This window comes from Python bivittatus, unplaced genomic scaffold (genome assembly GCF_059951505.1).
Source record: "Python bivittatus isolate LINGU-HERP-01145 unplaced genomic scaffold, Pbiv_v1 ctg000480_np1212, whole genome shotgun sequence".
Lineage (NCBI taxonomy): Eukaryota > Metazoa > Chordata > Lepidosauria > Squamata > Pythonidae > Python > Python bivittatus.
The window spans coordinates 102,868,866-102,884,395 of NW_028277075.1; the positions used below are offsets into that span (position 1 = coordinate 102,868,866).

General features: G+C 38.8%; 1 protein-coding gene across 7 annotated transcripts in view; it reads right to left on the bottom strand.

The window, feature by feature from the left end:
- KCNH7 (potassium voltage-gated channel subfamily H member 7) overlaps positions 1-15,530 on the bottom strand; it is a 363,576-nt gene that overhangs the window by 82,244 nt on the left and 265,802 nt on the right. For all 7 annotated transcript variants that reach the window (XM_088146656.1, XM_088146655.1, XM_088146653.1 and 4 more), the window contains one exon: positions 3,287-3,712. In XM_088146656.1, coding sequence (XP_088002782.1) covers positions 3,287-3,712 — 426 coding nt within the window. The remainder of the gene's footprint in view (positions 1-3,286; positions 3,713-15,530) is intronic.

Sequence of the window (15,530 nt, forward strand, 5' to 3'; positions counted from 1 at the left end):
GCAGAAATTTCAGTGGTCCACATCATTTAACTGCCACTTCTGACAAAGACATGCCCTTACGTGAACGCATCAGGAAGGAATCCAAAGAAGGCATGAATCCATAGGATTCATAGCCTCCTCATTCTGCTGACATGGGGAAATAAATACCAGCTCAGGAACTGCTATATAGAACTTCCATCCCATTGCAGTCAGTGATGAAATAAAATAAAATGAAAGGGTAAAGCCCTTTCCACTCTCAAAAAATGGGGAGGAAAATAGCTGCTTAGCCCCTCCCTTTCAACAGGATAGGGAATATTTAATATTGTTAAACTGTTAGGTAAATATGTTCTCAGGTCAAACTTGACTCCTGACAACAGCAGAGAAGTGATTTGCCATTGTCTTCTTGTGGGATTTTTTTTTTCACTTCTCAGTGTAACCTAGAGTCATAGTATCCCCTAGTGGTCTCCTATCCAAGTATTAATCCAATCCAATCCTATTTTAGTCTCTGAGCCCAGACAAGCTCAGCCAGGTGCCACTGCTAAATTATTAGGAAGCAGAAGTTCTTGCTGAGCTACGCACAACCAGCCTGATATTTATTAGTAAATACTGATACCTCTTAGCCATCCTGTCCTAGAAGAGGCTCTAAATTCTCCAAGGTATATGGCTCTATACTTAATCTGCACTAGAAACTGTTCCTTGTAGATAAAAAGTGGGTCATGCTATGTCTACCGTGTGGGTCATGCTTGGGTCACGTTTTTTGCTCACAATGACTTTCCGTGCTGCCTGAGACCAACCATCCATTTTAATGTTCTACTCTGTATGAATTTTTTAAAACTGCATTTGTGCTCTTTGAGACTTACGACACTGGCTTATGGCACATGGCAATCTTCATCCTAAAATAATTAAGAGGGACCTCTGATTTGGTTTCTTTTTGTAAAAGAAACCTGTCCCAGATTTCAGTGGGAGTAAATTGGGATCTTCCACCAAAGTGAACTCTGCTGAGACACAGATGGGCTGCAGTGAAGAACCTGAGAGAAGATTTTTGTGGTAAATCTGCTTTTAAGATGGAGCATACATTTGGAAAACTAGCATTAAGAAAAGTGATATTAGGGTAGCTGACTTTTTAAAAAGTATATATTAGGAGCACTTCAGTTTTAAAAAAACTACATTTAGGAGTATTGGGTAGTAAACTCTGTATATTAAGGAAAGTTGTGAATGTTAGGAAATATGATTTTTCAGTCTGGTTTCTTAAATCACTTTTTAAAATAGTTATTGATGGAATAGAATAGTTAGCATATTCCTGAAAAGCTGAGACAGAGCAAATTAAGACTGATTCACACATTCCTGCAGAAAGATACTGCATAACCACAGGAAAAAAGCACTGTCATCTGGAAGCATCCATTAATATCTTTGCCACAAATCTCATAGTTTTACAGGTTGTATGCTAGCGCGATGTTTTAAAAACAGAGATTTTAAGCGAATCCCCAAGGAGCTTACCACAACTATGCCAAGAAACTATAGTCCGTCACCTACTTCCTTGTTCAGCAGGCCAGTACACAAACAGGATTACGCGGATAGTGTGCAGGCAACATTCAGCTTATTATCTTGTGGCCTTTCTAAAAACAGCTTGAAGCCAAAACTTTCTGAGCCTTGAAGAACCTCCTGGTGAAGCTTCTGTAAGCGATGCCATTTCATAAAAAGACTGGTTGACAAAGTTGTTAGCAGGGGTCTTTACTTTAGGGGGACCTTGTGATAATAGGATTTTTTTTTAAAAAAAACAAGACTCAATGACTAAAGTGGTAATTAGAGTAAGATATAATACCGCTGACCTATATTCACAATCATTCTCATGATAGGGGCATTACCATAGAAATGTTAAGCTTATCAGGAACATAAGAATAAGAAGCAGCAGTAAAAAGGGGAAATTTAAAGAGTCACCAAAGATCAGTCTTATACAGTAAGTTATGGAGCAGCCATACTAATAGTTGTGGTAGTAAGTAATAACAGCAATAACTGGACACACATCTACAAGGAAAGAGGGAAAGGATTTTCCAGACTGTATAAACTGAATTTGACCCAGATGATGTACCAACCTATTTCAGTGATGTTGCTTTCTTAGGAAGCGTGAACACAAGAAAGGATTCCTTCCCCTACCTTTGCCTATACTCTAAAACTTAATTCAGGAAATGATCATGGATGCCCAGGCCAAGATGACAAGGGTGCTCCTGCCCTGCAACTCTTTCCTCAGATGGCTGATTTAATGGAGCAGTCAGAGTCACCACAAGAGGTTCCTTGATGGAGGTCAGTGGCTGTCTGGGCCTCAGCAAAAAACTTCTTCAAAGTGGAAGCATGTGCTCCCCTCTTCCCCAGTGAGACCCAGGATTGGGAGAGTGATGATAGTCCTATGAAAGATAGTTTACATTTGCCTCAGAGAAGAGATCTGCACTCTGGAGGTGAAGTTATTCTTTTTGTTGAAGAAGGGAGAAATGCCATTTGCCTGAGTGAAGCATTTGACATTGCTTTGAAGCTTCTCCTACCTCTTACTTGCCAAATCCAGAAGAAGACCAAGCATTCTTGCTTTTGGTGAGCATTGTGGGTGGAGGTCTCAGTCTTCTCCAGCAGTGCTCAACAAAGCCAGAATATGGGTAAGTGCTATGCTGAACAAGCAATCATGCTACTTAGGGAAGTAGCTTGGGGGATTGCAGAGTGTTGCCTGAAATGTCATTGGAGTGAAACACCTCATCCAAGGTTTGCAGAGCCCTGAGGGATAACAGTGTCCATTCAAGGAAGACAAGGCTGCTTCTGCCACATGCCTCTTCCCCCAGACCGAGGATTTGAGGCCATCTGTTGTGGTCTAAGTGTTTTAATACAGAGTTCTTTATCCTGGATAGGCACTGATGGAGTCCTGAACCAGAATCTCTCCAGTCAACATCCAACACATAATAGACACTCTTACGCAGACACGCAACAGTCACACAGATTAACACACACATGCATACTTCACATTGCTCCCCTGGTGTGGGGAAAAAGAATATTTTGTGCGAATCATGGTTTGTAGCACTCAGACAAAATGGCAGTCTATGATTTGCTGTAAGTTAGAATATTCAGTTCTCTTCCTTGTGCTTGCAAACAAAGTGGGAAGGTGATGAGCGATCATGCTTTGGGATTATTTCTGAACTGAGCTGGCATTCCTGATGGCAGTCAGCAAATGTTTCATAATATCTACTGTTGGGAAGCATGTTGCATGTACACATGGGATGACACATACATTTGAAAGCAAGCAAGCTGCGTGCTCTATTTAGCTTACCTCATCAGAGCCAGATCCAAAAATCAGCAGGTCAAAAGGTATTGCAGCAACCATGTCAATTAGGAACCAGCCTTTGAAGTAGTGAATTGCTATTCTTGCTGGGTCACTTACCACTTCTTCATTCTGGTTGACATATGTTGTTCGGAAGTTTATGAGAATGTCAATGATAAACATAATATCCACAATTAAGTCTACCATATTCAAGGGGTTGCATGAATAGCCACACACCCGCCTCTTCTGTTCTTCGCTGTCATTGAGAAGGAACGCGGCAGAGTAAGGAGTGAAGATGGCAGTGTAGATCACAAGCAGTAAAATGAGCCAATCCCAGACTGCTTTGAAAGGACTGTAGTGTAATATCGTAAATTTGTTGATGCGGGGTGTTTGGAGTTTATATTCTGGCAGTACATCGGCTCCCAAAGACAAGACCTTGGAAAATAAAGGAAAGAAAAGAACCAAACCACCCAGTGAGTAAAGCAGAAACCTATTTATGAACAAAATGTCTGGAAAAGCAGTACAAGATAACTGTGCTTAATTTAGAATGGGCAATGTGATTTTTAAATTATTATTATTATTATTATTATTATTATTATTATTATTATTATTATTATCTGAGAGAGACACATCACTAAAATTCTTGAAGCTTGAAGGTCAATGACTAGCAACTACTAGAAGGTAACGTGCATTGAGAGTAGCGCAAGGTAAGCTACCTATTATAGGCAAAACTGAGAAAAATGCACCAGTAAAAACAAGAGGAGATAGATACACACATATCACTTGCACTCATTTTGAAAGTTTAATTAGAATACATTTTGTGATAACAGGACAGTGATCAGGTGAGCTGCGTACCTGCACAATCTGTTGCAACTTCAAGATCCTTACACAGCGCTCTCCCTTCTGATGTTACAGAGAGCTTGCGCTGGGCAGCAGGGCTAGGCAAAGCATTTGAAAAAGGTGCTTTGATGAGTGTGGGTTAAGTGTAAATAAAGAAACTCTTTTTGAAGCTTTAAAGCACTCATGTCCTTTGCAAAGGTAAGACTGTGCTGCAGTAAGTTCGTATTTTATTCTGGCATAAAGTACAATTACTACATTGGCAGTGCTACCAAACATCCCTTTCTGGGCCACAAGAGATATTTCTTTAGATCCGAGGTGGGAAGACTTCTGATAGTTGCAGGCTGATAGTAGGTGACCAAGAGCTGCAACAGGTAGGCTGATGATGCAAAATGGGTAGACCTAGGCCTTTCTCTTTTTTTTTCCCTGGGTTTTATAGGGGTCGGGTTTCTTTTCTTTTTTTTAATTTTATGCATTCTGTTAAACCTATTTTATGGCTTACAGCCTATTTTTAAACATTTCAGTCTCTTCAAAATCATGCTACCAATTTTCAGCCACTGTGATCATAACCCGCTTGCAGAGGGGCACCGAATGGTTTCAGCTTGCCAATGGCTTCTCTAGAAAATACATTCTTTAAATTGAAAAGAATAGGTTGATCTTCTGCTATCATTTTTGTTAAAGGTGAAGACTCCATTGAATTGAACTCAACTCCTGCTGATTTTCATTTCTTGGCAATAATACAGAAGTTCTTTAACTGCTGCTTTTTGAAATGTTTTTTGACTTTTCAATCTAGCCTGGTTCTCTTTTAGTCTCCCATCCAAGCAGTAACCAAGCCCAACCCTGGTTAGCTTCTAAGTCCAGACAGAGTTACTAGATGCTGCCTCCTGCTGAGGTTACCATTTTCATTAGCTGCCTGATTTCTTTGCACCAGATGATTGTCTTACACAAATCAAGAGAAGCCATAATTCTTTTCTATTTTGCCTCCACTAAAGTCATCAAGACTATTCAGCCAGGCCAATTTCTTTTATTTTCCTGTCAATAGAACATGATTAATAGCCGCACTTGCCTGTATATCTCCTACAGAAAAGCCTCATGTGCTAATTCAGTTGCTAAATGCATAACAAATGCAGGTGGGTAAGTGAAAATTAAGGCAACGGTTCCCCCCCCCCCATGATTGGGGGAGAGGAGAAGTTTAAAATTACATTAACTTTTGGGACAACAACAAAGAAAATAATTTCAATCTTTATTGTACTTTACCTGAATTCCACTTTCTTCCAGTACAAAACACATTTGAATTTACATATAAAGGGCAATTAACTGCAAAATATGCCCAACAGTATTTTAGTAGTAGCCATTTCCAGGCCTGTTTGGCTGTATTCACACACAAAATCACATGGAAATCTGTTTCAAACCCAGTTCCAGTTCCAAAACAAAACAGTTCCAGTTGTACTGAGAATACCACTAGATCCATTATAGAAACACTGACTATATTTAAGACACTGAATTTCTTATGGATCCAACTAATGAATTTGCCGACAAAACTTAAGAATATGTAAATATGCAAGCTGAAGAAAAGCCTACATTCAAATACGTCTCTTTTGTTAATCCTTAAAAATAATGATATTCTAATGAATTAAAGCAAAAATGGATGACTAGAATACCACTAATTTAGATTCCCATGAGGCATTTTAAATACTGTCAATATAAGGATATCTGTATTGTAACTGTAACAATAGAAAGAAACATATAGTGCTGGACTTGGATTAAATTAGACATGGGTGTTAAATCAGTCATGGCTAACCTGCCTCAATGATTTCAATGGAATTATAGCATGAACAACCAGCATTTTGATGTGATTTCCACAATCATTCATTCAACTTCCAAAAGTGCTGCTTTCATGAAGTATGGCAGAATATATCCACATGTTTTTGAATGAAAGCAGTTCATACATTTCATTTCTCTACCTGAACTCAAATCAAGGCTGTGATGTATCAAACATAGCAGAAGTAATTGGTTTGCATGCATTAAATGAACAGGCTTTAGCTACTTCAGAGAAGGTATGATAGTGGTCCAAAGAAGATGACACATTTTGATCAATCTGACTAAGAGCACATACTTTTCTTCATCTTCCTTACCACATAGGATTCAATAAATAATACCTACTTTTATCACCTGGGACTCTGGGGATGTTCCTTAAGTTTAGAGAGTAATACTTCTGAGATGATCACTTGGACAGCGTAATCATTGCCTTAGTTTAGCTTATTTTTCCTTTTTGCTATATGCCCAAGCAGCAACCAGAAGAGGCCTGCTCTTGGTTCTAATTAAGTTATGAATTCCTGTTGTACTGGAAGTTTGTAGACTGTATTAACAGCATCATTAAAAAAAAGTTCATTCAGATTTAGGACTGAGTTCCAGTATTAGCAGAGATAATTACACTATTTTAACTGCAGGGATCTCAAACACCCTTAATGTGGATCTTGTTATTTCAATATAAAAAGGGAAAAAAGTTCAAAGAAATCTCATATTAGCATTTTTGGAAGGGACTAAACAGTACATCAATAGTATCGTACTCTTTATATGAAATTCCTTTGGGCCCAGAAAGAATAGGACAGAGACTGATACTCTAGAATTTATTACATCCTCAGTAGTGGAGTTAATTAGCTGGTACAACCCTTTGGGGGGATGGGGGCAGGGAGTAAACACAAGGCTGTAGGAGAAAAGACTCTCATTATTGACCAGGTAATGTTCTCAGCTTCCCAATTAAATTACCATTTTCTAAAGAAACTGCATTTAAGGTTTTCTGTAATTGCACCGGGCCAAGCTTTCAAATCAGAGCAGTGAGCAGTGGGAGGTGATGTAAAGCGAAGACATGAGTAGCATGCAATGTGCTTTCCCAGCATGCTTTGCTTGTGCAGAGAGACTGTCCCAGATCTCTGCTCTTTTCATTGAGAGACCACATGCAGGACCAGGGAGACTTTTGTTTAGTTAATTAAATAAATTAACACAGCTACCGAATAGAAAGACTCAAGGTGGCTTACATTAAAAGTTCAATGAAGGCAAACCACCAGAATGCCAAAGGTATAAAAATTACACAGCGGGATGGGGAAGTCCATAAAAATCCAGTTTCGGTCATCCCTCAGTCTGATCACCTTGGCCCTGGGCCTGACTAAAAGCCAGGTTTTCAATGGCTTTCTAAAGCAGAATAGGGATAAGTCTATGGGGCTTTTGAGCAGCTAAGATGGAAGCGGTATCACTTTGATTCTTATTTAGCCGACTCTGCTTGGTGCGTATGTTACGTCAGATGCCAAGCCCACAAATGCACATAGGCCTGTGTAGATTCTACAACAGGGCTTCTCAACGTTTTTTTGCTCATGGTCCCTTTTTGAGCTTCATTTATTTCTCTGACATTCCTACCCCCAGCCCCCCAGTTGCTGCTAAGACATGTAATGCAGACTGTAGTAATTTTCAGTTTTTATGCTGCTGCGTATTCATTTCATAGCACAGAGAATGAAATGTGAGGATTATGACAGACTGATCATATTCCTTGCAGTTAAGTTTGGGTGACCCCCTAGAAATATGGCACAGCCTGCTGGGGTCCACATGGCCCACATTGAGAACCACTCTTCTACAACATCATTTAAATGCAGCCAGGCCATGTGAGAACATGTTCTTATTTTGAAAGGACAAGAAAGGCTATTATGTAGTTTTCACTTCTAAACCTTTCTCACTGGCAGCCAAGAAGCAGCGGGGCATTGCTGGGGTTTGCTGCCTTCTTCCTTCCCATTGAAGGAATATCCCATAAGAGATACTAAGGCAAGGAAATCACCAGCATAAGCCTGAGTTGACCAAAGGTGAGGTCTCAAGCTGTTTAACCATAGGCTAAGCAGCATGTGTGGCTGCACTTACTTATATCAATTCAAACAATCCTTTCAACCATTCATCACCAACACTGGTCCATTATCTAGGTTTTCTTGCTGGAAACAGGACTTTTCCCCAAGGAGGTACAAATACTCTGGGCTTTCTTTGGACCTGGAAGGAACTGTTTAATGCATCTGTACTCAGCATGGAGGGATCTTGACTCATACTGGTCCTGAAGCTGTGCTGCTGAGATCCTGGGTTCCAGGAGATGACAGAGATGTCTAATGGCAGATGGTGGACTGTTGAAGTCCTATGCCAAAGCAATGCTTATTTGCTTTTCTTTAGAGCCAAGCTTCTGTCCCCAAAGTAGGAGAAATTCTGGTGCACATATGATCCTAAGAAGCAAGCAGCTGTCTTTTGACTTTTTCTACTTGCACATGCCTACTTAGAGACAAAACACATGAGTGCCTCGTCAAGAGGGAAGAAAGCATGTTTGCCTCAAAACCAACAAATATGATTCAAGACTCCAAATGCATTGAAGAGAGACAGTCATCTATTTGATTGCACATGAATTCTTATTTTTAAAAAGCAGCAGCCTGTTTTACTCATGTCCTTTACAGATGTTGAACAAGGACACGCACTTGGGAAGGGCAATATCACAGTAGCAGGTATCATCTCAACATATGATATATAATCCTCAGAAAAGGCTAATGCACAGGACCCTGATCCAGATTTGCATGGAGAGCCCCTACAGTGAGTAAGGGAGGAGGTAGAACCTGCCCCTGGCATGCCCTATTTCTTGCACATTTGTTTTATGCAGACTGAATATCTGTCAGAGATTTCGTGTGGGCATATTTTAAGTTTTCATATTCCCTTTAATTAGCCCTTCATAGCCTTTAATATAACCTCAAAAAGCAGTCTGTTTACTGCTCATAAATTTCCTTCCTCTTCTGATTTTTTCTCTCTACAATTTTATTTGATAATTATTTGCTTTATATTAATCCCAAGGGTAGATGAGGTTACATTGCATTGCGAGTCTACTGTTCCAGACCAGCTTCTCAGTTAAACAACCGTCTTCCTACCCCTGCCATATTAATGCTCCTTCTTAATGCAGCTCTCTAAAATTAAAGTCATCAAGCTTTTGCACAAAGGTGTGGGTATAAACATCACACAACAAGTTACTTCTTCTAAACGTGACCCACTTTAGGGATTTTTTTTTTGTTGTTTACACTGGCCATGTTTGCAAATATGGAACCCTGCACATTTACCTCTTAGTAAGCTCTTGACAGTGAATCTTTTAAATAAACATGCACACACTGTTAAATCCTTCCTGAGAAGTAACCCTTCCTGAGTTAACTGGGTTTACTCTTGGTTAAGCAAATGCAGGATTGCTGCCTTAACATATTATTAGCTGTACATTTGCAATTTCATTATCTCTAAACAATATATCTCTTATATCTGGGGAAGCTGTAATGTATCTTTGCAGTACTTCATAGAACATCATTCCTGGTTGCAATGTTATATGCAATTACAGTGACTTGGATTGAATACAAACAAATACAAAATACTTTAATGACCAAGTGTAAAATATATACAAGGAATTTGTCTTCGGTGACGAACAGCAAGCTCAACAGTGCGTTTGGATAGCAACCGAAAAATAATAAACAATAACACTACACAGTAAAATAACTTTTCCAAAGGAAGAAGCCACTGTCCAGCACATATCGAGTCATGTAATGTTTAACAGAGCAATGGCACAAGGGAAAAAACTATTCTGATATCTAGATGTTTAACATATGGTGCTCTGTAGCGCCATCCCGAAGGAAGAAGTTGGAACAGGTTATATCCAGGATGGGAAGAGTCTGCAGATATCCTCTCTGCCCTCCTTTTGACCCTCACAGTATACAGTTCTTCTATAGAAGGCAGGCGGGTTGCAATTATCCTTTCTGCAGACTTAACTATCCATTGGAGTCCGAGTCTGTCCTGTTTGGTTGCAGAATCAAACCAAGACAGTTATAGAGGAACAGATAACAGACTCAATGTTCAGTACTGAACCACAGGAGTTGTGGTAATCTAAAATCACTTTATTGTTGGTGGGTAAATGCACTATTCAGTCAATGGCTTTAAGGAAACAGATTGTTCTAGATAGTCTAATAGATTATAAACTGTATTCCAGAGCATCTGCAGCAAACGGTGATGGTCCTTTCTAGACACTGCATTTTGCTATAGAATTCCTCACTGTCTTCCATCACTGCATGTACAGTAGGGACATACACTACAGTAGGGACATACACTTGTATAACACTGATGTTTACTGGACATTCACTAATTCCAGTAAATATGTTATTTATTGGACTGGGGCCAAACACATATAGCAAAGTACTTTGAGTATTATCACTACTGCATTCCTTTGTAGTCTTAGAGAATTATGAATAAACTGATTTAAGGTGGCTTATTCCACTATGTTCACTTATTCCTAAAACATGCAATGTAGTACACTTCATTTCTGTTTTGTTTACATCCTGTCCTTCCTCCAGTGTAGTCTTTCTTCCTACTTTTTCCTGCAATAATTACCATGCATAGTAGGTTGCACTGAGAGAGTATGATTGGCCTAACAATCACCCAGGAAGCTTCCACTGGTGAGGGTATGAACCTGGGCCTCCCTTCACCATTATACTGGTTCTATGATAGTTTCAAGCTTTCCTTGGTTTGTGCTTGTCACATTCCATGTTCAAATGCACATATCCTTGTCAAGTGAGGAACTCTTCTTCCAATACTGGTACCAACAATGACCAGACTTTGATCTGGACATCTGGATCTACTCATGAAAGTTTTACCAACCCCCCCCCCCCCAGTAGTTAGAGAAAAGCTTCCCAAACTAGGGTCTCATTACTTTGCACTGAAATGCATCTGAATATTACACTATGCCCATATGGTTTTCTTGGTCAAAAAACAATTGTGGTTTGTCACTACTTTCCTTCAGATTTTACTGATTTCCTTTCTTACCTGAGCTGGCTTCCCTCATGCCTACAGGGACTGTTACATTTTAGGTTTTCCTTAATTTCACCACTTCCATTTTGATCTTACCAGCAAGAGTGACCCACCAGAAGTTCTAGCTACACATTGGTTTTGCTCTCATAATTATTGAAGCTACTGAGCCTTCCTACCACCTCAATCTGGTAACCTTCTGCTAGATAGATAATTAACCTAGGTCTGTTTGAAGTGACAACTAAATATGAAAAGGCTGCTCCTTATCCAATTATCCAATCAACTGTTCATTTATTTATTAATTTTATTCATACTGCTTTGCCATTCAACTCAAACAAGTTCAGACACTTTATAATAATAAAATTAAAAATGGAGAAATCAATTATTCAATCATTCAAATTATTTAAAAGCTTTCTCTCTGGTATAATTCTGTGTATACTAGAATAATTATAATTTCAGTACAATTCTGTGTAATTATAATGTGCAACTAGAAACAAAACAAGCACATGAAAGTTAAAACTACTGCCTTGAAATTATGGGAACTGTAATCTCAATCTACATCTTAACAAAGGCAATGTATTAGAGTCTTTCTAAGTCCAAAGTACTAGTTGGATCATAACTATTTAAAATTTTGTTTATTCTTCATCATATCAGTAAATGGCGTAGTCAGTTGCCACCTTGTTTATCTAAGCCAGCATATACTGTTGTGCTGCAAGGAGGGATGGACAGTCGATTCCTAGTCTATGTCACATTCACATTTTCTTTTTTCATGAAGCTGGGATTGGAAAAAAACATGCATGAAGTTAATGCACCTAGGTATATTTTAAAACTTGTATTTAAACACCTTTTGTGACCAACACACACTTTGAAATGCATGTTGTTCCATTAGCAGAGCTAAGAGTTGTGTCCAAAACTATGGGAACTGCAAAAGTTGATATATGGCTAAATTACATTCCCCAATTATTTTGGGAGGTATGGGTCAAGTCTGCTTACGTTAAGATTCACTAAAATTGCCTTCATCAAATATCCTTAATTGCAGTGCTATCATATAAAGGAATCACCAGGGTCAAACTGTATTTTAATACCTGCTATTTCATTAGGAACAAAATAACAACAAAGGTTATTCATTATAACCAAGACAAAGCATACATCATGGACAGGCAAAGTATGGCTCTCCAGATGTGGTTAGAAAATAATTCCCCCTATCCTTTAGCATTAGCTGATATGAGCTGGAGTTGACTTATACCTGGAAAATCATGTTTCTCACCCTTATAATAAGCATTATAGACTAGAAGCTTCATTCAAGTAATCAAAGATATATGTTGCTGACTTCTAATATATAGTTTGTCTCTATTTTGCTTTTATAGTTTTTGTAAAGAAGATATAATGATTAATGATTTATTCAAAAGCTTTAAAGCTTTCTATAAAATTCCCTGTATGGATAAAAAGAAAGGGTTAGCCCACCTTCTGTTTATGTGCCTCAAAACAGCTTACAGGGTAAGGAATATAGGCACATGAGGACAATAATAAAAATTAACTAGAAACACTGAGTTACAGCCTCATAAATCCTAAGGCAAACCCAAAAACCACTGCTAAAAACAAGCGGCAGAAATACTAAAAAGTGTTTAAACATAAAATTAGCAGCAGAAGCCTTTATGGAGTAACAAATTCCAAGACAATTGTAAACAAGTATATACTGTTTTTTAGTAGTTTAGTAAAATTTATTGTAACTTCTCAGTTATCACTTTCCTTTACCTTGACATTTTTTGCATGCACTTATAGGCACACTATTTTTAGCAAGGCTTTTTTGTTATAAAATGCAGTGTGTATATAAATGTTTTTATATGCATTTTTCTAATTCCGTCACAGCATTTGGATATACACATTATCTATCTATCTATCTATCTATCTATCTATCTATCTATCTATCTATCTATCTATCTATCTATCTATCTTCTGCTTCATTGACTATGCAAAAGCCTTTGATTGTGTGGATCACAACAAACTGTGGCAAATTCTTAAAGAGATGGGGGTACCAGACCATCTTACCTGTCTCCTGAGAAATCTGTATGCGGGCCAAGAAGCAACAGTTAGAACCGGTCATGGAACAACCGATTGGTTCAAAATAGGGAAAGGAGTACAACAAGGCTGTATACTGTCACCCTGCTTATTTAACCTATATGCAGAGTACATCATGAGAAATGCCAGGCTGGAAGAATCACAAGCCGGAATTAAGATTGCAGGGAGAATCATCAACAACCTCAGATATGCAGACGATACCACCCTAATGGCAGAAAGTGAAGAAGAACTAAAGAGCCTCTTGATGAGGGTGAAAGAGGAGAGTACGAAAGCTGGCTTGAAACTCAACATTAAAAAAACTAAGATCATGGCATCTGGACCCATCAGTTCCTGGCAAATAGAAGGGGTAGAAATGGAAGCAGTAACAGACTTCATTTATTTGGGCTCCAAGATCACCGCAGACGGAGACTGCAGCCATGAAATTAAAAGACGCTTGCTCTTTGGGAGGAAAGCTATGGCAAGCCTAGATAGCATATTAAAAAGCAGAGACATCACCTTGCTGACAAAGATCCGCATAGTCAAAGCTATGGTTTTCCCAGTAGTAATGTATGGCTGTGAGAGCTGGACCATAAAGAAGGCTGAGCGCTGAAGAATTGATGCCTTTGAATTGTGGTGTTGGAGAAGACTCTTGAGAGTCCCCTGGACTGCTAGGAGGTCAAACCAGTCAATCTTAAAGGAAATCAACCTTGATTGCTCATTGGAAGGATCGATAATGAAGCTCAAGCTCAGATACTTTGGTCGCCTAATGCGAAGAGAGATCTCTTTGGAGAAGACCCTGATGCTGGGAAAGATTGAAGGCAAAAGGAGAAGAGGACGGCAGAGGATGAGATGGTTAGATAGCATCACTGAAGCAATGAGCATGAAACTGAGCAAACTCAGGGAGGCAGTGAAGGACAGGAAGGCCTGGCATGATATGGTTCATGGGGTCACGAAGAGTCGGACACGACTTAACGACTAAACTATCTATCTATCTATCTATCTATCTATCTATCTATCTATCTATCTATCTATCTATCTATCTATCTATCCATCCATCCATCCATCCATCCATCCATCCATCCATCCATCCATCCATCCATCCCCTAAGCAACAACTTCTGACAACTGCTGTGGGTGACTGGGTAGGAAAGATTTAACTTCAGCTATCCTGTCTAGTAATGTATGTTTCACCCAGTTATTTGTTGACTCCTGCTTACTAAGTTCGTCACTGGGAGAGGATAGAACTTTAAATGCACTGCAAACCTTCACTTCTTCAATAAAACTGATCTGACGTGACTGACAAATAGATGTGCTTCATGAAATTATGTTTTATTTCATATGCTCTGCAGGAGAAGAGCAGGAAAGTTAGTTAGTAGGGCCTTTACCTCCCCGCCCACATACACTTCTCTTTTCAAAAAATTGGAGAGAGAAATTCTTCAGCATGCAAATTATGTGACCAGTTATGTATGAGAAGAAACCATCTTTTATAGGGTCTATCCAAGATAAACAGTGCACACCTGAGTGAGAATTATCCCCAGATCCAGCTGAATTGTAAGGAACTATGCACATACAACTCTTTTCCTAATATAGATTTACTTTTCTTCTTGAAGTTTTTTTTATTTAATTCAGTATAAATGACAATCACTCCTAATTTATCTTAGATAATCAGGGGTTTTTTTTCTTTACTCATTGTTCATGAATTAAATTCCTGTGGATAGCCTCTGATTTCTAGGAAATTTTGTTTGTTGTTTAATTTAGCACACTGCTAAAAGCAGGCTGCTTTCTCAGGATTGTGGGGTCAATTCGCCTGGAGGATGTATAGGCTACAGCTGCATCAACAACCCAGTATATAGGATTTCCCAGTATGCCTAATGCCATTTCCCATTATGAAGAAAGAACCTTTAATAGGCCCACATCTTTTTCCAGGAAGAAAAAAAACCCTATAAGTTCTCAATATGCCAATCTTCCTCTTTCTTATCCCCGACATTAGCATTTTTTCTCTGCACACCTTTGTGACTTATTCATATTTGATTTCCCTTAATGATAGCACAGGTGTGAGGCACTGAGGAATCAGCTCATTGATCTTGACAGCTGGTCCCATCACAGTAAACTGTACTCCTTCCTCCCCCTTTGTTCCCACAACCCAGCTGTTTTTCCACATTTACTTTATGTAATTACACTTTAGAAATGATCAAGTAATTAGCCACACTTAAATCATTACTATAATTAGGACCTGGGTTGCAGTGTAAAATATCCACGTACATTTTGTTATATAGTAGAAGTAAACCGGGATAGGTTTCCTGCATGGTGGATACATTAGTTTTTTATCAAGCAAAAGAAGAAATGCTGGAGAAAAGAGAAACTATAACCAGAGCACACCAAATAAATCACAAGGATAAAATAACATGAAGTGGCATTGTGCTAATAGAATCAAGAAGATTATATATGTAACTAATGATTCAGGATTAACATTTGATGTAATTCAAAAGTTGAGGTTTGGAGCTGTTCACAAA